This window comes from Oxyura jamaicensis, chromosome 5 (assembly GCF_011077185.1).
Source record: "Oxyura jamaicensis isolate SHBP4307 breed ruddy duck chromosome 5, BPBGC_Ojam_1.0, whole genome shotgun sequence".
Lineage (NCBI taxonomy): Eukaryota > Metazoa > Chordata > Aves > Anseriformes > Anatidae > Oxyura > Oxyura jamaicensis.
The window spans coordinates 21,398,128-21,423,319 of NC_048897.1; the positions used below are offsets into that span (position 1 = coordinate 21,398,128).

The following is a 25,192-nucleotide window of genomic DNA, read 5'->3' on the forward strand; positions in this document are numbered from 1 at the left end:
TACATAATACAACAAATTTCTATAGCCAATATTCATCCTGAGAATGAACATATAGAGCTCTCCTAAAAGCTGGATAATGCTGGTAGATTGAAACATCCCTTTTTCTGGTGATCTAACCTTATTGTCCAAATTTCCTCAAGCCGTTTCACTCTTTCTTTTTTAATGTAGTCGTATTTGAATCATGGATATATATATATATATATATGTACTTATGGTGACCAATTTATCTTATTAAATAACAAGTATGTTGTCATCAACAGCAGTGATGTTGATCAGGCAGAGTTTCACATTCAGTAACATATTTGAGCCTGATTCTTGGTCTTATTTGGCGTTGCTTTCACAGAGGTTTCTATGATCTCTTGATTTCTGATATGAACCTGAATTTTTGCTTTTATTCAGATTGCATTAGTAATTCTGATATGCCTGAAGCTTCATATCACTGAGTCACAGGAGCTGCACTTTCCTGTATCCCTGGGGAGTAGAAGATAGCTGTTTCTTGTAAAGATAAGCATCAGGAGTAAAACAGTTTTTTCTGGGAAGCTGAATCCTCCTTTTCTACTGTGTTCATTAAGGTTGCCCAGGAAATTTGAGGGAAAGATGTGCTGAAGCAAGAGGGGCTGGTGACATTGCTGTGGTATGATGTGAAAGAGCAAGTAGGGGTGATACATAAAAGGGAGTGTGTAGGCTGCAGAGGAGCTGGAAGGGATAGAAAAGATGCTGAAGCGCATTACTGGGAGAGTGACTGAGAAAGGGCAAAAGAAAACACATAATCTAGCTGTTTTATTTATTTTTTCTTAGCTATGGTTTTAATAGTCTTTGAATAACTAACTCTTCATGTGTTTGAGCAGTAATATTATAACTGGCCTAGCTCAGTCATTGGTTGCAGTTTTAAGCTGTGCTGATGGTAGTCTAAGACACCATCAGACTAGTCAACAAAAAGGGGAAAGAAGAAGAAAGAAAGAAAAAAAAAAAAAAAAAAAAAAAAAAAAAAACAGAAAGAGCCTTGAATGACAACTACCTTGATGCAGATCAGTGTTGGCTGCTCTGCATCTTGCCAGGAGCTCACAAGCTGACTGACAGGCCCTGGAACTGCCACAAGCATGGGTACTGAAGAGTGGCTGGGCTCCTTGAGCTGCATCTGACCCCTGGGGCTATGCTCCAGAAGCGGTGAGTACCTTTGGGTTCTAGGATGTAACCCTCCTTTCCTTTCTGACTTTCTCTTTGTAATTCCCCGTTTTTCCCAAACATGTCTCAGATGCTCATGGAGCAGCTGTTAAGCTTCCTCAGATTGCAGCCTGGGAAGCAGTCCTGGGAGATGTCCTTAAAATGATCCTTTAAATGATTAAATAATAATTATATTAAAATCTAACAAATTTTACAATCCAGAAGTCCTTAAAATGATGAAGTCTTAAAATTTAAAAATAATCACAGGAGCCTTAGGCCATCCCAGACTGAAATATGGAGGGAAGTTGGTACTCGAGACAAAAAACTTAGTGGTACATGCAGCATTGCATTTAGCACTCTTCGCTACCCTAGTTATCGTAAAACCTCTTGTTATTCCCATGAACCTTTAAGAGGATTTCTCATTTACAGGCTGATAGAGCTATTGCCTAAGGGTGTTCTGCAGCTTCACCTTGTGACACTGAATCACTGTTAACACATTTGGAGTTCCTCAATGTCAGGTTCTCTAAGCATCAATACCTTTGGAAATGAGTGATTGAAGAGGATATGTTGAATGCCCAGGGTGGAATTCATCTCACGTATCTTTAGCTATTCAGAAGCTAGGTGACCTGGACACTTTTCCAGTCAAAGGAAAGAGAAGAACATAATGTAGATGGGCTTAGTCACTACCTGGAGACACAGTACTTGCTTTCTTTCTCCATTCAGTACATAGAGAGCACAGACAACAGGCTTAGACTAGAAGTTTAACTTCTAGATTACTAGATTTAGGTAAGGTAGAGCCTATCCTCAGTGTGTGTCTTGTGATAAGGTCATGCTTGTTTCTAAAGGAATCATACTTCATAGCAAAAGGGAGTTTGAACTTTGAAGAAATTTAGGAAATTCAGTACCAGCACCAGCTTTGAGTCAAAGGTACATTTGGCTGCATCTGACTTGAGCTTAAAGAAGAGGTATTTCATATATAGAAGGCCTGAGTCAGGAAAGAAAAATTAGTTGTTAAGCAACAACCTCCCTTAGTCATGTTCCTAGGGGATTCTGGAGGTTTTTATCCCCTTAGTTTCCTTTTCCCTTAAAACCAAAGGTGCAATCGACACACAAATGAAAACCAGCTTTCAAGAAAAAGCCTCACCCATTAGCTTACACATATTGCAGAAACGAGACCTGGAGCTAATAACCTTTGTGTGGTACAATTACAGAAATTGTTGCTAATGTTCCAGTGCCTCCATCCTGATATGGTGGATGTTCTGTGTACTTCAATCAGGAATACAGACAGACTGTAGAACAAATTGAAAAACTGTATACTTCTGTATGCACATTTGCCCTTCTCTCAATTTTTTCTGTTCATCACTTTTACAGGGAGAAAAACAAGGCAGAAAATTTTGGCATTTTTTCCTTTCTAGAGAGGTGATGGGTGTAAGTGCTCACATGAAGCAAAGCAAGAGCCAAGGAGTAGGAGAGGCTTTTGATCACTGCTTTGAAAAGCTTCTACTCAAGGGCTTGTAAGTGCATTTGTTTATTTTATTTTGTTTATTGCTGTAGTTTATCTAGTTTCAGTTAAGCAGTTCCTGGTCCATTGAAAAGTTTCAATATGGTGAGAAAATAAGTTCATAGAAAAAAAAAATCCCTTGTACCATGTAATCAAAAAAAGTAGTTATTTAATAGTATATACACATCAGAGAATGCAGGCATAAAATTAAACCTAAGAAATCAAATTTTGCAACTATGTAATATTACAGGTAAGATGATCAAACTGTCTTACTTGTTCTCCTTGTAACACCAGCTTTTCATCTGAATTCCTTTGTGCATATAGGAAGTGTCTGCAACAAGACTTCTGGAAGTGACTAGGTTTGTGTCTAGTTTGTCAGCCCAGGTTCTTGTACAACACTTATTACCACAGCCAGAGTGGCTGTGATTTCATACTTATGCAGGTGTCTAATAGGAAGCATCATGCTTTGTCATCCTATTAATCTCAAGTTGTTTCATAAGCTCTAATTTTAATCTTTTGAGTGGATTTTCAATATAAATGTATGTGTACCTAATGATGCTTGCATAATGGATTAGAAAATTTAATCACCAAGCTTCCTCGATGTGGGCTGAATACATGCAGATCGTAACTACACAGAAAGTTCATAAAATAAAGAGGTTCAGTCCATTAAACTCCAATAATCTGCTAGTAAGGCCCAGTTGGCTGGTGATTTGGATATGGTTGCTCAGAAATCTGAATTTCCTTTGCATAAGTAAAAAAACAGATGTGAAAAACTGGAGTGAACAGAAGAAAAATGAAGCATCCAGCTTTCCCAATAAATGAAATTTAGTTTTCTGAAATATTTCAAGGTTTTTTAAAGGTGAAATATTTAAGTCTCATTTAAATTTTGACATACATTTTATATTAAGTATAAAACACAGAAATAAGTAAGGCATTTCAAATGGAAGTGTAATACATTATATTTTAGGGATCACAGAAATGTTGCTTATCAAATTTCTCCCTTCTTTCATTTCTTTTGAAGTAGAAAGCTATTAAAACATACAAGTATACAAATCATGATGCAACTGTACTTTCTAGTGGAATAATATTACCTCAGGAAAATTCCTTATCTATGAAAATATTAAGAATTTTCTCTCATTATTCCCACCTTCCCCTACTCCCTCATTGTTCGTCCTCAGGAAACAGTGTCCTCCTACACTGCCCTTAAGTGTATGTCTTCTCTTTAATACATTGTTCTTGTGTTTGTTTGTTGGTTTGTTTTTGTCTTCCAGGGCTGTATGCCTCTTCAACACTGCATCTGAGTTCCAAATCACAGGATCACTGACTAAATCTGTTCCTGGTTAGCTCCTCTCCATCCTACCAGAGGGAATGAGGAACCTCTGTCAGGTAAAGAGAGGTAAAAGAGCTGTGTAATGAGGAAGGAGATGTGTGAGGAACAAGGAACACAAATGGTGCTGAAAACAAGTGGGTTGAGAGGGCAAGTCACTCCAGAAGATCTGTCTCTAGGTCTCCATCCTCTTCCTAGTAAGTAGCTTAGTAACAGTTCACTGTTTGGTGGTCGTTTCTGTAAGTCCTTAAATAAGGTGCTATGTGAATTATATTGCCAAGCAAAAGGTCACCTGGTATTTTTTAAACCAAAAAGTTGTCCTGCTACCTTTGGTGGCCTTCTCTCCCTCCATCTCTCTGTGAAGGCAATAATGCATAGCATTTTTCAGGGTCTCTTCATGAAGACTCTAGTTAGAATTGTCTCTTAGGCTGTTATGGTCATTGTTTTTTAGATTTAACACTGTAAGCTTTCCTCTCACAGACTGAGGTCATCAATCAGATTTTTGCTGTTAGCACACTTCTACAAGTCCCCAAGAAAGAATACTTTGGTCTCAGCACACTCTCTGCAGCTCTTGTGACTGAACATGAATGTTTGCACCTTACAACAAACTTACTCTTAGGACAAATAATGTGGGTGGAAAATTTTCCTGTTTCAGAAATCATGGAGGGGTGGAGCTCTGACTCAAGGTAATAAAACACCTGTTCAGCAACTTCTGACACTCTTCAAGGCTGTAAGTATGTTTCAGGAGACTCTGGCAACTGTGGAACCTAATGTTCAGGTGCCATTTGCAGCACCTGCTCTTAATGCAGCAGTGATTTCAATGGCATCAACCTCTGCCTTTCCTCAGGTAAGTGGAAAACAGAACAAAGCTGGCAGGAGACTCTGAGAATTTGATTCAGAATTGTCCCCAGAATATAGGCAGTCCAAGTTCTATCTTATCAGCAGAACATAAATCTTCAAGAAAGCAAGGTTGTCCTTCCTTGGTTATTTACAGCTGTGAGGATCCAGAGTTAAAACCTTTCCATATAGTGCAGAAAGAGCTGCCACTCTCCTGGCATGTTCTTTCTGTCTACCACTTTGCTGATGTGAATGATGAGGCAGTGTGAATTGTCCTTTCCACGTTGTAATTCAGCATTAAGGAGTTGAAATAAGTGGAAAAATAGTTTTTTTTACAGTCTTTTTGATCCTTTGTCCTCCTTCTCTCAACAGCATCCCAAGAGCAAATCAAACCCATTGAAAAATGAAGAAAGAAAATGGATGATGCAGGCTATGGCACAGAGTGGTGTTCATGCCAAGGTACTAACTTCAACAAACTAATAATGGGACGAAAAACTTATTTGTTGAGAAGGGCAGGGCCTTTTTTCTTCTATATTAGGTTCTTATCAGAGATTCACATGCTTATTTAGAAATAAATATGAACATTTCATGGAAGAAAACTGTCCTTAGTTGAAACATCTGTATTCCTTTGCTTTTACATTCCATTCCTTTATCTATTTATACAAAGTGTATTTTTACATGGTTTTATTCCATAGAGAAATTCCTTAGGGAAAATGTACTCAATCTGCTGTTAAAATGGGGCTGTGTTTGGCCTTCTTTTAATACTCTATTGACTAATGGAGTTTTAGCCCTGCATGAATGCAGAATGTTGCCAGTGTCAGCAAGTCAGAATTTAACTGTTAGTGATCCTTTGGGTTTTCATCATTAATGCCAGTTTCCAGAAGAAAAAAAAAATATATATATATAGAAATGGTGTCTAACTATCACTGGGGTGTGAAATTTGTTGTAAATGGCAAAGTAGCATAACCAACACTGACATTGCATTGAGATGTTTGGAATTTGCTCTGTGTGTGTATGCTAAAGATCATAAAGAGAATGCACTAAAGCAGGAAAAGCAGCTATTCAGGACAGCAATGACCCAATCTTGGTTGCATTTCTGTAATGATTTACTATATTTATACTGATGTGTTTTTGTTTTGAAATACCCATGGCTAAAGGCATCTAGCCCTCCTTTACCACTGATGTAGTTATATGTATATTAGATTGTTAGACTTCAGCACATTTTTGAATGTATGTTTAAGCAAAACAAAAAATATATGGCCGCAGGCCCCTGCACATAGGGGTTGTGGGACCATTTGTACTGCTTTAATTCATTATTCTTGCAATAGTTTTTCCTTATCACATCAACCTCCGAAAGTTCTTTTGTTCCCTACAAGTGTTTAACAACAAAGACATTCTCAGTCACTCTTTATTTGACTGTTGGCTCTTGAACATGTCTTCTATCCTCTGTAATAAAGCTTGGCAGAAAACTGGCATTAAAAACACTGGCTTGTGTGAGCTGGCCAACTTCTGCCTCTTACTGGCATTGGTGTTCCTGGGCAGCTGTTGTTTATTTTCTTGATTTTTGTAATCTGAAGTTTGCCATCAAGAGGATGACCATTAATGGAGGGATATTATAAAGGAAAACGTGCTTTTTATAATGTTAATTCTCAAAGTTTGCCTGAGTATTTGCTTCAGTTCAAGAGGACTTTTTATCACAGTTATACGTTGTATAGATACTGGGCTGGTTTAGAAAAACATGCCCTGCACAAAAATTAGCTCTGTTCACTATTTACAGCACAAAGTTAAGAATCCCCCGCTGCTAAAATGCCTGGAAAATGTATGAGCTTTGACACGCACCCCACCCAGCTACCCCTTCAGATTTTAAAATGGATGAGAATGTCAAGAGAGCATGTCCGTAGCTGTTTCTGGGAGTCCTGAGTTGACAGTTTGCCTTCTAGCACCTTAGTCATGAATACAGGAAAGATGAAACATGCTAAAAGATCATAAATAGCTGTGAGTAAGCCAGTCAATAATAACAGTAAATCTAGCAAATTTGTCACTATTATCTGTTAGTGCATTGTCTTTCTCAGACTTCTACAGCGTAATTTGCTATTCCAAAAATGCAAAAATTGATCAACAAATTATCAGGTTAAAAAGTTTAAATGCTGGCGCATCTGTAAATGCACAGAAAACAAACAGTAATGCAGGCAAGAAAGTAGCAAGCATAAGCTCAACTCAAGAGTACTAGGGTTAACAGTGAGCAGAGGGTGGCCGAAGTATTCTGCTGGACATGAAATCATAAACCAGAGAACTAGGAGAATTTTTATCACTTCAATTTATGTAGGTGATACTCATAAAAAAGTGGTGCACATCTCTTAATGGCTTGTTAAAAAATGAGGAAAAAATGCACTGCATTATTATCAGAACCCCATTATCCTTCCCCTTTTAAAAACAATCAAAAAACTTTTCCAGGGTAGCAATGAGATTTTAAGGAAGGCTTCTGAATCTACCTATCACCCTGTCCTTGCAGGCATGAGTTCAAAGGTTCAGTGTACACAGATTTATCTTTGTTAGCAGGAACTGCACGAGGATTTGACTGTCTCTGTATTATGGGTACTCAAATTTTGGTAACATTCTCTTTAACCTTCATATCAGGAATTGCTCCTGGATTAATACAGAAAGTTGTGCTGAAAGTGGCTGTTTATGATAATAAGTCACTTGTGAATAGTTGATTACGTTACCAACTCCCTGAATTAATTTATTTTTTTTTAATTGTAACACAAATGATAGTCATCAGCAGCAACCAAAGATACTTGATTGCTTCTCTGAGGTTCACATCACTAGGTCTTTCGTCTTGTTAATTCCTTGAACCTTTTTTTTTTTTTTTCCCAGTCTCCTGCTTGTGCTATATATGCATGACTGTATGCTGGGTATGTTCTGACTGACAAAGCCTGTATCTTGCTGTTTCACAGGACTGAGGTCTCTCAGCTTATACAGTGAGATTTTCTGTGATGCTGGCTACCTGTTGTGCAGTGTTTCCATACATAGCTCATTGGCTTTTCTCTTACGCAGCACCCATTCAGAGCTCTCCTTCTGGAAGACAGAAATAATTCATAATTTTCTTCCTTCTCTTGGACCAAGCAATCCTCCTATGACACCAAATATTCCCATCCGCATTCTTATTATGATTCAATATGAAATGAGGTGTCTGAACCCTTGTGTAATCTTTGTAGCTATCTAATCTTAACAGCATTTTACTCTTCATCTTAATACATCTTCAGAGATGTATGTTCTCATTTTCTTCCTAATATAATTCTCCTACATGCTAGCTCTTCTATCAGTCTATCTTCATTACACACAGTTTGAAGTCCCTGTGGAGCATTCTTCACATAACCTCTCTTCTAGTCCACTGCAATGATGTGTGCATGACGCTCAGGAATGAGCATATGACTTCTTGATGTAGACATGTCTTCATACAATTCATATTTGTTTCAGTCACTCTACTCTTAAATAGTCATGGTAATGTATATGCATTTCTGACAGCCTATAAAAACATGGGTTCCAAAATGCTAGTTGAAGGGCTGATGCCACAAGTTTATGCTAAAGGAAGTTAAGAGAACACCAATGCTAAATGTTTTAGTGTTTTCTTTTGCTCTCATTTCTTTGTCTTGAAATAGGTCTGCTAAAGCTTTTATTTATTTCCCTAATTTGGAAACTACTTTTGAGAAAGGTATTGAAACAAATGGACAAACCCAATGAGTCAGTAGGCTTCTTTAAAAACAAGAGGTAAGAAGAATGTTGTCTTCAGGTAGGAAGACAGAGGTGTTCCTAGTTGATGGATAAGGAGGAGTCTGGCTAAATAGTGTGGAGTTGCTTCAGCCCAGTTTCTGAAAATGCTGAGATCTTTACTCCTTTGTTTAAAGCAAACAGCACCATGAAATACGAGCACCCTATTTAGGGCAAGTTACAAATTTCATATTTAGTTTTGGTATAAACCCAACCAGAACCTAAGTGCATGTGTATCTTCTACTTCTAATAGCCTGATAAAGAGAATGTGTTTTTTTCAGCACTTCGTGGCCTGCTTGGTATTTTGGGTATGCTGATGCTATATCTCACAGCAAAATTTATCAGAATTTTAACAAGTCAACTTACTGAACCTTCATCTTAGCTTCTGAAGTCAAGATTGCTGGTTATAACCTTGAGCTCATGGGCAAAACTTTATGGTTATTTTAGGCATTGGTTAGTTTTTAATGTCACCAAATTACCCAGCCTTTTTTTTTTTTTTTTTTCAAAAAATCACTTTTGCCATTTCAGGGGATAACTTCATAGCTTGACTATTTCTGTAAGTTTTTGCAAATCCCTTTTATGACCTTCATGTCCTTTATCTTTCTGGAGATGGAAACACTTAGATTAAACTAAATTTTCTTATGATGAATTTCTCATGGTCCAATGCTTTACACACTTCAGCTGATGTATTGTCTTGTCTCGCTGATTATTCTTTGACCTTTTAAGCAGTCTTTGACTTCTATCACAGTAGCAGCAGTAAATGTACTTTCTCTCATTTCACTTGAGAGTTTCTCCCTGTTGTTTTAATTAATGTTTATCAGTTAATAGATGACAAATAATTATTTCATCATCTTCCAACACCACTCCTCCATTTTCTTTTCAGATAATCTTTTCAAACTTCTGGTCATTAGCTTTCACAACAGCTTCTTTCTTTTGTTCCCTGTTGTTCTTTGAAGTGACTTTATTAAGAATTACTGATCTGTTTGTCTTCAGCAATTATCTAAATTACTCCTTGTGAGTATCAGTGACTACCCTCAAGCCTCCATGAAGCGGCCACCTTTTGCTTGACTTCGATACATACTGAGCCTACAGTATTATTTGAAGGAATATCTTTCTGAAATTTTACAAGCCTCCTTGTAGTTAGCTTGGTCTATTTATAACCTCCACCAGCCCTTGCTATTGGAACTATAAGTTCCTTATTCCCAGATCTACCTCACTGTAATGCCAAAAATTGTATTTCTATTGATGCTTAACTTGGTCAAGGAAATCACTTTTATCTTGTAATCTTGACTGTGTCAAAGTCACTTTTTAATGTATGCTTTATTCTAGTTATATCTTTCTCTCTTACTGGAGATACTCAATCCAGAATCTGCTGATAATATCTTTGTATATAGTTAAATCCTCCTAATGGAGGGTAGCAGTCAGGCCTGGGGATTTGACAGACTTGGAAATGGTGTTTTTTCTTTCTGGTGCAGAGCCTTTTCCTCTGCTCACTACAGTTTTACTGCATTTACCCCAACTCCCTAATGAGAGTTCCTATTATAATTGCACATCAGCTTGGAAACTTATTCAATACTGGCTGAACTTTCAGAACTTTCTCCTTTTTTTTCTCCTATTTCTGTTCCTAAATTATGATACAGGTAGCCATCCCCTGTGCCAATGAATCCTTTTCATTCAGTTTCTTTTGTACAAGCATGGTACAACTCTTTCATTTTTATAAACTTCAGAGCTTTTCCTAAATTTTCCACAACAGTTCCCATTGTCAGGGACTCCAGATAGCTTTTCTGTATGTTTGTGCTGATGCTGATATCCTAGTTGCTTTAGCTGCTGATGATGATCATGTTCTCTGTCTCTGAAGATGTAAATCCCTAAAGCACATGTGAGTGGCACAACTTTTAAAGACCCAGTTGGTTAGACCTAATATTTTCAGCAGGAAATTGGAGTTAACCTTCTCTGAGCTGGCATGTAGTCACAACCATGTGTTTTATTTTGAATCATAGAATCATTAAGATCATCTAGTCCAGCAGTTCACCATTAATGGGATAACTGTTCATCCATTAATGGGATAATTGCATCTGGTAAGGAAAACTTGTATTCCCACAAAGAAAGCTGGGAATGTTCCTCAGAATTTGTGGGTTGTCCTGGTGGCCTGATACTTTAATACTCTCTCTAAGGAGCTAATGCATCTTTAAATAGCCTTGCATCATGAAACTGATCCTCCCTTTTAAAAATAAAGAGCATCTAAAAAAGGTCTCTCTCTTTCCCACCCCTCACACACACTTCCTCCTCCTCCCTCCATCCAAGAACTGCATTTAAAAGCAGAAATTTTTGTATCAGATTTGATTTTAAGTAGAGCACAGCACAGGCTCAATAGTTCACCGAAATTAGGGCATCTTTGATTCATGGATTCACTGAGTTTTGTGTTGTTGTATTGGATGCAAGCAAACACTTGTATGATTTAGTGTATCTGGCTAACTGAACTTTCTCAGGTTATTTACACTTCACAGTAAGAATTCACCCTTTCCTTCTACAGTTTCTGTATGGATATTTAGGTGACCGCAGACTGGGAATTGGTGAGGAAAGTGTTTGTGTGTTTTGTTGCCTACCGTATTAGTGCTGTAATACCAATTAGAAGAGAGGACTTGAGCAGAACCTGGGTTTCTTCATAGTTTGGGATATATGTATGTATTATAATGAGAACCAAGCTTTAAACTACATCTTTATCTTTTTCAGCAGGAAGAAATGTCACCTTACTCCCTGCTTACTGTAAGAATAATAAAGATGAGAAATGCTCGTCAGGCAGACTTCTGTAAGTACCAGATTCTTTGTACTGATGTTATACAGGTCTAAAATTATTGGATACCTGCTGGTGCTAGCCACTACACAAATGCAAACCACAGAGGTCATACTATCTGAGAATTCACAATCAAAGTCAAATTCTGCCACAGATTATCTGTTTCCACTTTCAGAGGTTGTTTTTTCTTTTCTGTTGGTGTGTTGTCTTTTTTGTTTCTTTTTTAATTTAGCAACAGGCCAATAATGACAGGTTGGGTATTGATTAAAACTTAAAGATTGGCATGTCAGCAAGGCACAATTATACATTGCTTTTCTGACATGTTGGCTATTTCAGAGAGATGAAAACATTTTAAAACTAGTTTTAATACCCAGGTGTTCACATCATATGTCTATAACAAGTATGTAGAATACAGGTCTGAAATCCTTATACATCTTTCACTCTCAACTCTTTGGTGGGATTTCTTAGGCCACATCTCAGAAGTCCAGTGAAGCTGTATTGTGTATATGTACCAAGCATCATTACGTCAGCCATGATGTTATGAATGTTTGACTTTGGCCCTACACTGAAAGATGTATAACAGAAATCTGTTGGGGACTGAAGTCCAATGCACAATATTACTTATGTGCAGTGTTCTGAACACGTGTGGCATTTGTCCAGCCCTTACTAGGTGCTCTACTTCCACAGGGGCTCTTCTCTCTGCAGAACTTTCTCCCACAGTTTCTATGCCTGCCTCATGAACTTGGCAGGTTGCTAATAACCACAGCCTTGCATATCCCCTTACCATACTGTTCTTCCTCTTGCTGTGCATTATTTGCTTTTTGGAGATGGGTCTGAAGAGTTCACTAATGTCACAGCCTCTTCAATGCCCAGTATCTTGTATAACATGTTACCTCACTGTCTTCCTACATTTGTACTTTTTTAGTACAGTCTGAAGATCTATCAGAGTAAGAAGTAATTTATAATTACTGTTTGCCCAGAGCAAGGTCAATTCTTTAGCTATGATGCTACAAAATGTGATAGCTTTAGTGCAGTTACCGAAGCCATCACAGGAACTGGCTGTACACTGCATGTCAAGGACTTTCAGATTGTCTTGATACATTCCTTGAAGTTAGAAACTCTGACAATACCTGTGATAGTCACAACTTTTCCAAGGAAATAAGATGAGATGTCCATGCTGCCAATAAACCATGCTCCAGGTTACTTTGGCCTGGAAACCCTAGCTTTTGATTCAGAAGACTCCTGGATCCTGTCCTCTAGTGATGAGTCTGGTCCAAATCCACCTCTAAAGATCCTCCTCTTCATGAGGCTACGGGTCATCAGACAGACTTCAAGGAAGGCTAAATACATGGCAAGATGACTTTTTGTTTTCTCCAAGTGCTACATGACTTCCCCTGGATAATTCAAGGATATCAGCATGTTCACACCAAATATTACCAATTGTTTTTAACTTCATCTTCAAAGAAACAATGTTCTAGGAATATTTGTTACCATCTTTTTGTATGCCGTTCACTTTGGAGTTTCAAGAATACGGATGTCACTGTCTATCTTCCATCCAAATGGAAAAAAGTGTTTGATTTGTATGGTCTGTAATTCTGGGTTGCAGAGAATAGAAGAAATATCATAGGATAGCGAAGTGGAATTAATGTCTGTACTTTTTTGAAGTTATAAAAACACCGTACATGTTTGCAAGACCTTACCTTTATTCCTTTGAAGTGATAATTTATTTTCTTCTACAATCACCTTTGATCTAGAATGGCAATGGAATGACAAGATAAGAACCATGATTCACCAGATTATGCAAAGCGAGTGTATGAAGTAAGATGACGCTGTGTTCTCAGAAAATAGTTTTACTAGGGTGACCTTGTCCTCCATCCTGAGGACAGTAGGATTTCAGAGAAAATCTTGCATGATGAGATGAAGACATTTAGGAAATTCCCATTATCACCTAAAATATACATCACTGAAATAAGGATCAAGATGCGTGAGCTTGGTTTTAGCTTTGTCAATAGACTTTCTGAATAACAGTAGACAAGTCACCTGAACACTCTGTGCCTATGCTTCCCTGTCTATAAAATAAGGATAACAAAATGTTCTCTTAGAGACATTTTGTCCACCTTCTTAGAAACAGGGAGAAATATCTCTGGATCCTTTTGTAAATAGCATTAAAAAAAAAAAAGTTTAGAGACCAGTATGTGACAAAAAGGAACTTCCGAAATTTTCTGTCAGTAATTCCTCAGCTACTGTACGGCTTAGGGTGTGTTTCTTATGTAAAATGGAGCACTGTAAGCCAGCATGCAGTTGAACAAGGAAGGCAAAACAATATTAAATAGCTCCCTGTTGATTGAGCAGCAACCTGCCTGTGCTCGCAAAGAAGTTGGAGTCTCCCAGGGGAACTGTATGTGACCATGTAATTTAAATTCCTTAGTATAATGCAGACAGATACCTTGTAGTTCTTGAGAGCTTGACTTGGAAGTCATATTGACATTGTCCTTTTGATTTAATGTTTTGTTTTTATCATTTAAAAGTATCTGAAGCATCAGAAAACTAAGCTACATAAGCTACTGTGTACTGATGAGAATTTGAAAATGAGGCTGTTTACCTAGCCTCATATCAATGGTATGATATTTCCCCCTGGAAAACTGAATATAAGCAGCTGGTACATAAACTCTCATGCTGTGAGATTTCAGTGGAAGGCTGAAAAGTTTTATCATGATCTATTTCAGATTTCCCTAGACTGTCGTCTTCCAAGTGCTAAATCCAGGAACAAACTACCTTTCCAATGAAGTGCAGCAGCTTCTATGATGCTTTTTCTGCCAGCATCCTAGCTTCCAGTCTTTCTAACTACACACAGTTACCAGCTTGCTCAAGTTTCTGTTCACCTCTACTTAGCTAAAACATGTTATTTCCTTGATTTTTCTCTGTTCACCACAAGTGTAGTCTTGCCATACTCAGGTCATTAGAGTTTATTTTTTTCTTTGACTTGCCAAATCCTTGCTTCAGGGAACACCACTTTCTATGTACTTCCACTGACATTCTTTGCTATTGCAAGCACCTAACTTCATCCTAGGCGTTTATCAAACATGCATCTCAAAATCTGTGAGATGTGTATTACATAAGCCTGGGAGGGAGTCTTAGCTTATCCTGAGATCTGTTGCTACACCTTTGCCTGTAGATAGCACATGCTGGTGGATCTGGGCAGTGATTTCACCTGTTTACGCACAAAGAAAAACCTAAAGGAAAAAGAAAGCAGCCTGCTCCTTCTCAATGGATCGATTATCTCTTTTCAAATACCTGCTGTTGCTCCACCTCTTCTGTGAGCTCCTCTATACTTAATTAATGCTCAGCTGTGATGTTAGCTTCTTAATTCACGCAACTGGTTTCTGACTTATCTTATGCAGATGTTCTTTACAGACTTGAGGTAATTAGGTTTCACTGTATTCCTAGCTGATCTTTGTCATTCATAATAATGAGTTAAACTGAAACAAATTTCTGGCATTCCTTGATCTCACTGAGAGGTGCTAAGTTAAGATCAATTCTACTTGTCCTGCTGCCCTGTCAACACCAGACTCTAATACTTGTATGCAGTTATGCTAAGGTGGTGGTGGGCAGTTCAGGAAACAATCCAGATGAAGCTTGTGGGACCTTACAGTCTGGTACATGCTTTGCAGTGGGATTTCCCTCCTCAACCCAAGGTTTGCAGACAATCTTGGGCAAAAGAATGATTTTTTTTTATTTTTTTATTTTTTATTGAGATGTTCACTTGTTCTTCCTCAGCTGAAAGTGGGCAGCATGGAAATTGAGTCTACCTGACAGGGGGAAGCAGTGAAGAAAGCCATCAAAAACATTTCATTTCAGGGAGGGAAAGGCAAATGTTTTACATGAGTGCCAGAGGCTTTTACAAAAGCTCTTATTTCCCAACTCTATCAATGGCATCACTTCTCCTAGAGAATTCCCCACAGTTAGGAGGAATATCTGGCCAGGATGAGAGGGTGGAGAAAACAGTGCATTAGCTGCTTTCCTCATTGCTAACACCTCATCCAATGACTGTGTTTGCCAGAAGGATAAGGAGCCAGGCAGTTGGAGAGGAGTGTTGTGGCTCATGTTCTTTAACACCCTCAAGCTGCTTTTTGAAAGAGATGAGTTACTGGGTGTCCATGCAGAGCTGCCCCTATGCTCCCAGCCTGGTCTGCCTTCACTATTGTTAACATTTACTTGTTTTGCAGTGTCTGTTAAAGCACACAGCTGGATCTGACCCTCCTAATCCACTTCTGTAGACAAAGATACAGTTTGTGAGTGCTCATCTGGCACACCTGAAGCCCCAACGTTAGAAGAGGGGAAGAGGCCTAAGAGGTTTAAGGTGCTTTGGAGCGGAAGTAGATCTCTCCTAGGTCCTCGGGCAGTGCTAGTGACAAAGACCTGCAGTGATGTGGCCCTCCTCACTATGATTTAGTACAACGTGAAAGATGAAAACCCTCTTGGACTCCACTGGATTTCATGTAACCCTGAAGACCTGAAGAAAGAGGTCTCTGTGACAGTTCTTTTAACCATGCCCAGTAACATGGGTATTGGCTGATACAGCAGGCCAAGAGCTGTTCTTTGTTGCTGGAGAACACAATCAAGCTCATTAATGCAGCATGGGTGGAGAGAGGAGGTGTCAAGTCTGGTTTAACTTAATCAGCCTTATTAGTGCTAAGTGTCTGCAACTCTACCTGAACTGCAGCAGTGAATTTGAGCTGTGTCCCATAATAAGAAGATACTTGGCATGATTTTCAGATGGCTAGATACTTTCTTCCCAGAGACAGCACCTTTTCTGCTGAGTATGGTCCTGCCGGTTCAAGAGGCTGTGGTTAGGTGGGTTCCATGACATGGCTGTCAGAGCTGAGGTAGGCCAACGTGAAATCTTGGGTGGGTTGAAACATGACCGTGTTTATCAGTTATGTTTCTAACTAAAGAAATCACGTGCACGTGGAAGATGGGACAAAGCATGGTGCAGTTAAATGTCTCCTTAAAAAGCTGTAAGCAAACCTGTGTCTTGCTTCATATTTGTGCTGAAGGCCATGTTTAGGTTTCTCAGCTGTAAGAGGATACCTGTTTGCCTGAGCTGGAGGGTCAGAACAATCGTGCTGCTCCTTAAACTTCCTCTTGTTTTTGGATCTTCATTTCATTTTTTCACCTTCAGATAGAGACTTTGCATGTTTTAAAATAAGGAGCTCAGAGCTGTTCTTCTCTTCCAGTTTACATAACTATTTTGTGGAAGCCCTTGTATTATCCATTCAGTAGAAATGCATCAGTTCTGGAATGGTATCCCTGCAGTCACAGTGTCTGCAAATCAAAGTGGTTATTTTTGTTAAGGAAAATAACCAAATGCAGGAAAATTAGGGTGAATACGCTTGGTGCAGGTGACACTCATGCTGCACGAATGTACGTGGTGCAAGTGGTACAGGAGGCAGAAGTGACCCAGGGTGCAAAAGCCTTGCTCTGTGATCATGGCAGGTACTGCACCCACTATGTCTGTGCTCCAGGGAGCAAATCCTGATTTATCACTTGGCTTATATGTCTGTGCAGGGTGTAAGGCTTGTTCATATGGGGACTCTGTCCATTTCTGGAAAAGGACTGATAAAGTACGGTAGATCTGTGAGCCTTTTTTTTTATTTCCATAGGCAAGCTGCAGAGAACAGTAGTGCACTTACAGATGAGTGTTGCATCTGGATACTTGTAGAGGACAGAGTTCAGTTCATATCAGCTTTCAGACAGATGAAAGTTGGAAGTAACTTCTTAATGTTGCTTGCATTATACTATGTTGGTGAGGGAAAATGTCCCTGGAGACCACGTCTGCTGATTGAGAAATGTGTGTGGCTCTCTTCCTCCTTTTAGGTGAATTGCAGTAAACTAGATTCAAAGGAAACCAGTCTGTGCCCATGCAATTCACTAGGAGTAATCTTTTTTTTTTTTTTTTTTTTTTTGCCATTGTCATTGTGGCAACAGGTCAGATGTGATTTTATAGGTTACATTTATTGTTTTTACAAGACTGGATTTTCTTATATGCTTTGGTTTTCTGTGCTCTAATTTTCTTTCTTGCCATAGAAATGAATGATTTTAGCATGTGATGGTTAATTTTAAGAATGCATCATAGGACTGTACTTTCCCAGTACAGCAAACAGCTGGTTGTATTTCTGAACATCCAGGTTCAATTCTGAATGTTTAGCCCGTTTTTAGCATGAAGACAGAGTTGAGAAACAGTCCACCAGCACCCAAATGCAACTGAATCAGAAGTTGAAAATGGGGAGAGGATATAAATAACACTCAGTAGTGACATCTGAAGAGACCATGAGTTCAGATGTCTCAATATGCCTATGGGGTGACATTATGTCATCAGGGAATGAGGTTGCAACATGTGCACTGACATAAGAGTCTGGTATGGCATGAAATTGTTAATGGTGCCCAGCAGTACAAAGTTACATTAAAATTAGAGCATGAAGAAAATGCAGATGTAATTTCTTTTATTAGCTCATATTTAGCAATGAATAAACTGGAAGGTTTTTTTTAGCTGTTTTGTATGTTTTTCAAGGATAAGAGGGAGCAAAAAAGCTTGTTAATAAATTTCAAGTACTCCCATGTAACGAGGGTATCATAGTCTTCATCAACCATCCTACTATCCTATTATTTTTGTTGGTCTCAAAGCTTCCATCACAGCTTAGTTTCACTTTGTGCAAATTGCCACTTCTACAGAAATACATAAGCTCAGTTAATGTCACATCATGGGGATTAGTTAGTATTGTCTGTACAATTCAAGGAAAACATAGGAAAAGATTGGTGGGAAATAACAGCATCTGACTATCAGTAGGGACTGTAGATAAACTGTGGCACAGACAAATGTGCCACAGTTCCCTTTGTCCATGGAAAGAGGATGTGCTCTGTCCTAGTTCCTTCACCTCACCTTCAAGGTTAAATCAGTACTCGATAGTTACTAACAATTATACTTAATTTGTCTGTGACCAGCTGAACGGAATCACACAAAATCAGAGTGGCTGAGGTAGGAAGGCACCTTTAGACATCATCCAGTCAACCCCTCTGCTCTAAGCAGGGTCAGCTAGACCAGGTTACCCAGACCTAAGTTCTGTTTGTTTTGAACATCTCTAAGGATGGAGACTCCACAACCTCTCTGGGTAACCTATTCCATTGTTTGATTGCCCTCACAGAGGGAAGAAAAAAAAAAGTTTTCATTGTGTTTAATTGGGATTTCTTGTATTTCAGTTTGTGCCCTTTGTCTCTCACCTTTCACTGGGCACATCTGAGAAGAGTCTGAATCTGACTTGTTCACTCCCCTTATCCCCATCAGGTATTTTTATAAGTTAAGATCCTGCTGAGCTTTTTCTGTTCCAGTCTAAAGAGTCACAGCTGTCTCAGCCTCTCCACATATATCAGAGGCCCCAGTTCCCTGATCTTCTCTGAAGCCCTTTGCTGGGCTCGATCCAGTGCGTTCATATTTCTAAGGAAGACCAGAAATGTACTCAGAACTCCAGATGTAGGCTTACCAGTGTGAGTAGAGAGGAAGGATCACTTCCCTCCATCTGCTGAAAACACTCCTCCTAATGCAGCCCAAAATGATGTTGGTTGTCTGCCACAAGGACACATTGCTGGCTTATATTCAATTTGGTATCCACCAGGACCCCTAGCTCCTTCTCTGCAGACCTTTATTCCAGCCATTTGCCCCCCCAGACTGCCCTGGTGCGTGAGGTTATTCCCATTCATGTGAAGGACTTGGCATTTCCCTTGACGAACTTCACAAGGTTCCTGTTGGTCCAGTTCTCCAGCCTGTTCTGGTCTCTCTGAATGACAGCACAGCCATCTAGTGTGTCAGCCACTCCTCCCAGTTGTGTATCATCTGCATAATCCATCCTATCATCCACATTGTTAATGGAGATTTTAAACAGTATTGGCTGCAGAATCAGCCCCTGGGGTACATCTCAAGATGGACTTTCTGCTGCTGATCACAACTCTTTGAGACTGGCAGTTCAGCCAGTTTTTAATCCATTTCACTGCCTGTTTATATAACCCATATTTCTATAGTTTGTCCAAGAATCATCAATAGCTTATTTTAAGTAAATATTTGTGAAAAAAACACTTATATGGAAAAATAAGTTCAGAAAATAGCTTCATGGAAATGTTTTGTCAGGAAATGCTCCAGTAAATCTGTAAATTCCAGATGAAACAGTAACAAAAGAGATTCATAAATGTTGTGGAAGTTCGTTTGTGCTCAGCTCAGACTTAGCATGGTCAGCTTTCTCAGTTTTATCATAAGTCTTATTTTATACACTGTATGGTTGAAGGCTCAAAATTAAAAAGGATAGGGCATCTCAGTTCTCATTAAGAAGAAGAAAATAAAGTAACTGGCCTTTGCAGTTACAGCAAAAATATTTTAATGTGTCCTTTCTGTACTATGCAATGGGCAGAAACAAAAAGAGACAAATGCCTCAAATCAGTGAAGCATTTCTGAAGTACATCACATCTCAACTACTTTGATTTCAGGGAGGGTGGACTCCTGCATATTTTTGGAACACTCAACATCAACAGTGATAAGGTATTAATGTGATGAGTGAAGGTCTGGATGGCCTGAAGTCATGTTCAGATCTAGGCTTTTGTACAGGCTTCCTGTGTGCTTTTGAGAAACTGTAGATCAGAACCAGTGATGCCCAGAGCCAGTGATGCCAGTGTCTCAGGATGAGTACATAGCTTGGCAGGCCATCAGATGGCCCAGTAAGGGGAGCTATTTCAGGGTATCAGGCAGATTGGTAATTACAGCCCTCCTGCATGTTGTAAATAGAATCCTACACTGATCATTGCCAAAGTCAATATTAGTATCCTTTCACTTCAACTATGTAAAAAACTGCAATGCTGAAATATTGTCTGTGGAATGGAATTAAGTTCAAAGACAGAAAGGCAACTTACATCCTTTGCAGGGAAATCACCTGGCATTTTCAAGAAAATCCTTCAAATTTAGTGTAAAGTGTTACCTAAGTATCTCCCCACCAGAGAGACATTGTCTTTTAGGGATGTCCTGGCACTCCTGTAGTGGCCTCTGGGTTACAAGTGATATCTTAAATCTACGCAAAATATCCCAAAGCAGTATATCTGATATTACAAACACAGAAACTAGGACTGACTCTTTTAACTTTGGGCATGGTACATTTTGCCTGCAATTTTGACTGTATCACAGCCTAAGAGAAAACACCTCTTAAACTACTTGCCTGTACTTCTCCCACACACCATGTCTCTGCCAGCTTCAGAGGGCTGAGTGACTTAGAGCACTTTATCAGAGGGGAGGCAATAGCCTATCTTGAGGAACTTACTCAAGACCTGGTCTACGTTTACAGAAGCTAAGTATTTTTCTCTCTGCCCATGGAATAAGTAGCTCTGCTTGTGATTGCTGTGGGACCAGAATTCTCCCCTTCTCTTTTCTTACCAAAGCCTGTGTTTACACCACAGAGTTGGTCAGCCCTTCCAGTAGCTTCTGGAAAAGTTTCTGTCCAAGATCAGAGAATCTCTTTCGTATTTGCTTGGCTCATGATCTGCGGGATCTGATCCCTTATATTAAATGCAGGCTCTCTCCCTTCATCCATAAGCTCCAAAGCTTTTCTGCTTCTTCATTTTTCTCTGGGAAGAAAGGTGGAGTAGTAACTGTTATTCAGGTCTTTCAGGCATCAGCAAACACCGGGAAAAGAACCCAGTGGCTACCTAATGACCTACTGAACTATGCAAATGTACTGCTAGTAGGTCTCTCCCTTCCTACCCCACCTAAGGAGACAATACACTAGGTAGAAGGGATAATTAATTTTTCCTTCATGAAGGGTTAATAGCCATGTATTCCTGGCATTTATTATCTAAATCAGACTGAAACTCTGATTCTTTTAAGATTTCTAACAGTTCTATTGCAGATACAGAAATGAGAATTCAGGAAGTCAATATTTTTAGATCATATTCTAATTTTGTTCATGCTCTACACACAAGGATTGCATGTCAAAATGTTTGTATGCATAAAGTCCCAACAAACATTTACAAAGTAAAGTAGGTAAAATTAGGAAAAGCCAGCTTTAAGTTTGTTTCTGCTAAGTATGTTAGCACAGAGTCTCCCCATCTTCCTCAGTTGGTTCCTGTGCTGGTGCTGGTACCTACTTCTGTTGCTGTTTCACCATTTCAGCTGACACTAATTTTTTTGCATCCTGCTGGTGCAAGGCTGGCCTGTTCAGTGCTGGTACCCTCAAACATCTGGCTGGATGAGCAATGGTCTGCTCTTGCCATTCAGACAGCTTATATCCAGTTCGTCTCAGAGTCTGAGGCTCTGCTCCATCAGTCACACCACAAAGTCTGAGATGAGATGTGCAGAGTGTGTGGTTTTTTTTGCTTTTGAGATCTAGAAAAAAAATGGAAAGTATTCACAGTTTTTCAAAGGTTGATAGTGTGGCCAAATGCAGACAGCTTTCTAGGATGCAAATTTCTTTTCCTGCCAAACTTCTAGAGAACAAAAACAATGTTGATAAGATTTCTGGCTATTCATATTATTGTATCCACTGTCTAGAATTTTTTTTATTGTTGTTGTTTTGTTTTTTAAATGTGTGGGACTGTTCATAGTTACTCTAATACTCTGCTTATTAAAATAGTGTTTTGATGAACATTTTTTTTTTTTAATCTAGCTGTATGATTCCTATCTTCCTCGATTGGCTTATGTATATCAGGAAGTACTGGACATCTCTTATCCATGTTCAAACTACAGAACATTTTTATGCTTCCATCTCTTGTGTCATGCTTCCACTGCCAGATATTTTGTGTCTGTGTTTCCACAGTAAGCCAATCTGATTGCTACGTGAGCGTCTGGTTGCCAACCGCTTCGGATGACAAATTCCAAACCAAAACCATCAGGAACTGCAGAAATCCTGTGTGGAATGAAACTTTCTACTTCCGGATACAAAGAAAAGTCAAGGTATCAAAAACTCTCTTTGTCTTATCTGCATGCAGTAGCAAGCTGGAGTGAAACAGTTTTCGCTTTTGCTGAAATCCACTTCCCTCCTAACAGATGCTTATTATTTTTATGTCTGTACTGTCAGCCAGACCTCCTTGCAAAACCTGATGGGATTAATGACAGAGTGACAACACAGAGTGACATATAACTATAAAGCGGCACTAGAACAGAAAAACACCTCTTTCACTGAGAGGATGTGAAATAAAGACATATCAAAGCCAGGAAGCTGCTAGATCCTGGTATAATTAAGATCTTATTCAGTTTGGTACTGGTAATTACACTACTCCCAAATACCTATGAGCAAAGCTGGCTAAAAGTGGAAGAGCACAGAAAGGTGGCCTTGAAAGGTATTAGTATGAAGTAACCACTGCTGCTCCTGTTGGTATGGGGCAAAGTAGGGTTTCAGGCTATCCATATTACTTCCTAAAAGATTACAGTTTTGGTGAGAGTTACTTCCAAGCAGAAATGATAACCCAAAAGAAATCTCATTTCAGCCTTAACAGACGAGATTAGAAGCTGCTATTTATACAGGAGATCGTGGTCTTCATCTTATTATTCCTTGTGACAGTTTGTCATCAATGCTTTTCTATTTGCTCACTCTAAAGCAGATGGTGAACCTGGAATAACTGCAGAATGCCATACTTCTGGAGGATGTTCTAATGAATCGTACCTTTTTTTTTTTTTTTTTTTTTTTTCCCCAGAATATTCTGGAAATTACGGTTTCTGATGATGACATCATTCATGATGATGACCAAGCAATTATTCTTTTTGATGTAGCTAAAATATCCCTTGGGAAAACTGTATTTATGGCATTCCCACTAAATCCACAGGTAAGAACTCAGTCAGAAGTTTAACCAGAGGGGAAAGAATGTGACATCTAGACATACTAGAAGTGTGCTGTCTTTTCTGTCTCTTACAACCAGGAACAGATTCCACATAGGATAACAAAATTACTTAAGATCTGGGAAATCGTACACTGGCATACGTTCTGGCCAAATGCCCCAGAACAGATGCAATTTTAGGGAAGCTTTGCACTTTGACTAAACTGACAGAAAGAAACAGAGTTTATCTAATCATCACAAAGATTATTAAAAGAAAAAAAAATCCAAGAACAGTAAAACCAGGCCTGTTTCCACAATATTTTTCTAAACACTAGGTCTTAGCATGTTGTGCTCAGTGTATGGTAGCTGACAGACAAGAAAGTGTGAAAAATGAAGGTTTAGCAGGGAGACTTGTAAACATCCTTTGTTCTGCTAGTACAGTTGAGATCTTTTCCCTGGGGAAGAAAAAGCTGTCTCTGTTCTCTAATGCTGACAATAGCAAGCAAGAAACAGAATGTTGTTACTTATTAAAGAATAAAGGAAACTGCTTGCAAAACTGAAGGCCACTTTGCAAACCTCTGCACATATTGACTGAGACTGTATCTTTTTTTTCTTTCATTTTCAGGGGAGGGAAGAGCTAGAAGTTGAGTTTCTCTTGGAAAACATGTGAGTAAAACCCCATTATTATGGGAGCAGCAGCTCAGAGAGAGGTGCATCAATGCAGATAATGTTCTGTATACCCAGTATCATCTTAACAGACAAAGCTTCCCTTTTTCCAAACTCATTGTGTGCATCAGCAAAACACTGTAAAAAAGGAAAATGCCATGGTGTAGAGAATGATTTCATAATATTTAATTCAGCAACTTTCTTTTGGAAGTGGTATTTACATAGTTCAAATTTGGCTTTCAGGGCCTGGTGAGTCTCGATACAGTAAGTATATAGAATTACTGGAGTCTATAGATTCTTTGGGCAGCTTATAAATGAAGATACTATTGCTACCCAATCTGGGACACACATGTTATTAAGGCTGTTACAGGCATTTTCCAGGTATTGCAATTTAATAATTTCTGGTAGGTTAGCTATGTGGCCTCTAGAGAAAATGTGAGAGTACTCCTAAAAACAATAGAAAGAAGCAAGTAAAAATAAAGTGTTTAAGAGAGAAAAATATGTCCTGTTTAAAACAATATCTTGATTTATCATTTATAATATACATATTATTTGTTTTTGTTTTCTAGCCAGGATCCTCCTGAAACCATCACCACAAATGGAGCAATAGTGGTAAAACATATACTTGCTTTGTTCTCTTGCCTTGTTTCCTGCATCTTTCCTTACCTTAGCTGACTATGATGGTAGTGCAAGAAACATTTTAAGTTGTCATTCTTCAATGACACTTCTTCCCCTAGGAGATTTATTTTCTCCTTAGAGGAGGCCAAAGTGATCTTAGAGGAGTCTTCAGACTACTATAATTTCCTCGTTTTTTTCTGCACCCATAGAAAATTAGAGCGTGCTTAGCATAGCAATGTTTTCCTGTGTAACAGTGAAGTTAATTCTCTCTTTCACTGGGTCTGAAATAAGCCTCCAACAGGTTCAGCCCACGCATTCAACAAATGACCCCTCCAACTCCTGCCAGCACTGGTAGTGAGATGGCTGGATGAGTAACCTGTTTCTCTGTCCTGGTCATGTTTGTTGCAGTGTCGTGAACTAGCCTGCTTGGAAGTTGAGTTGGAGAGCAGGATGAAAAAGAAGCATTTTGCAGGTAAGCTTACTAATTCTTTAACTGAATATTAGTGATTTTACCCTCTCTAACAGTGCCTAGTAATTGCATAATCTAAATGCTAAAGCTTTAACTGAACACATCTAAAGCGATCTGCAAAATCTTTGCAGTAGGGAATGCCACCAGTGCTGCAGCAGTTGTAGGTTCACAGTTCTGACTGCACATGGAGCCTTGTGCCAGACACCA

At 38.9% G+C, this 25,192-nt stretch overlaps 1 protein-coding gene across 5 annotated transcripts in view; it reads left to right on the forward strand.

Annotated features, from left to right (window-relative positions):
• Positions 1 to 4,733: 4,733 nt before the first annotated feature.
• The window catches only part of LOC118167911 (cytosolic phospholipase A2 epsilon-like), a 37,313-nt gene continuing 16,854 nt past the window's right edge, over positions 4,734 to 25,192 (forward strand). The window contains exons 1-8 of one of the 5 annotated variants that reach the window (XM_035327861.1): positions 4,734 to 4,839; positions 5,202 to 5,288; positions 11,334 to 11,406; positions 22,236 to 22,372; positions 23,113 to 23,241; positions 23,858 to 23,898; positions 24,468 to 24,510; positions 24,925 to 24,988. In XM_035327861.1, coding sequence (XP_035183752.1) covers positions 4,813 to 4,839; positions 5,202 to 5,288; positions 11,334 to 11,406; positions 22,236 to 22,372; positions 23,113 to 23,241; positions 23,858 to 23,898; positions 24,468 to 24,510; positions 24,925 to 24,988 — 601 coding nt within the window. In that variant the 5' untranslated portion in view covers positions 4,734 to 4,812. Of the gene's footprint in view, positions 4,840 to 5,096; positions 5,116 to 5,201; positions 5,289 to 11,330; positions 11,407 to 16,109; positions 16,278 to 22,235; positions 22,373 to 23,112; positions 23,242 to 23,857; positions 23,899 to 24,467; positions 24,511 to 24,924; positions 24,989 to 25,192 lie in introns of those variants that run through there. The other 4 variants (XM_035327863.1, XM_035327862.1, XM_035327864.1 and 1 more) reach the window with 4 other exon arrangements.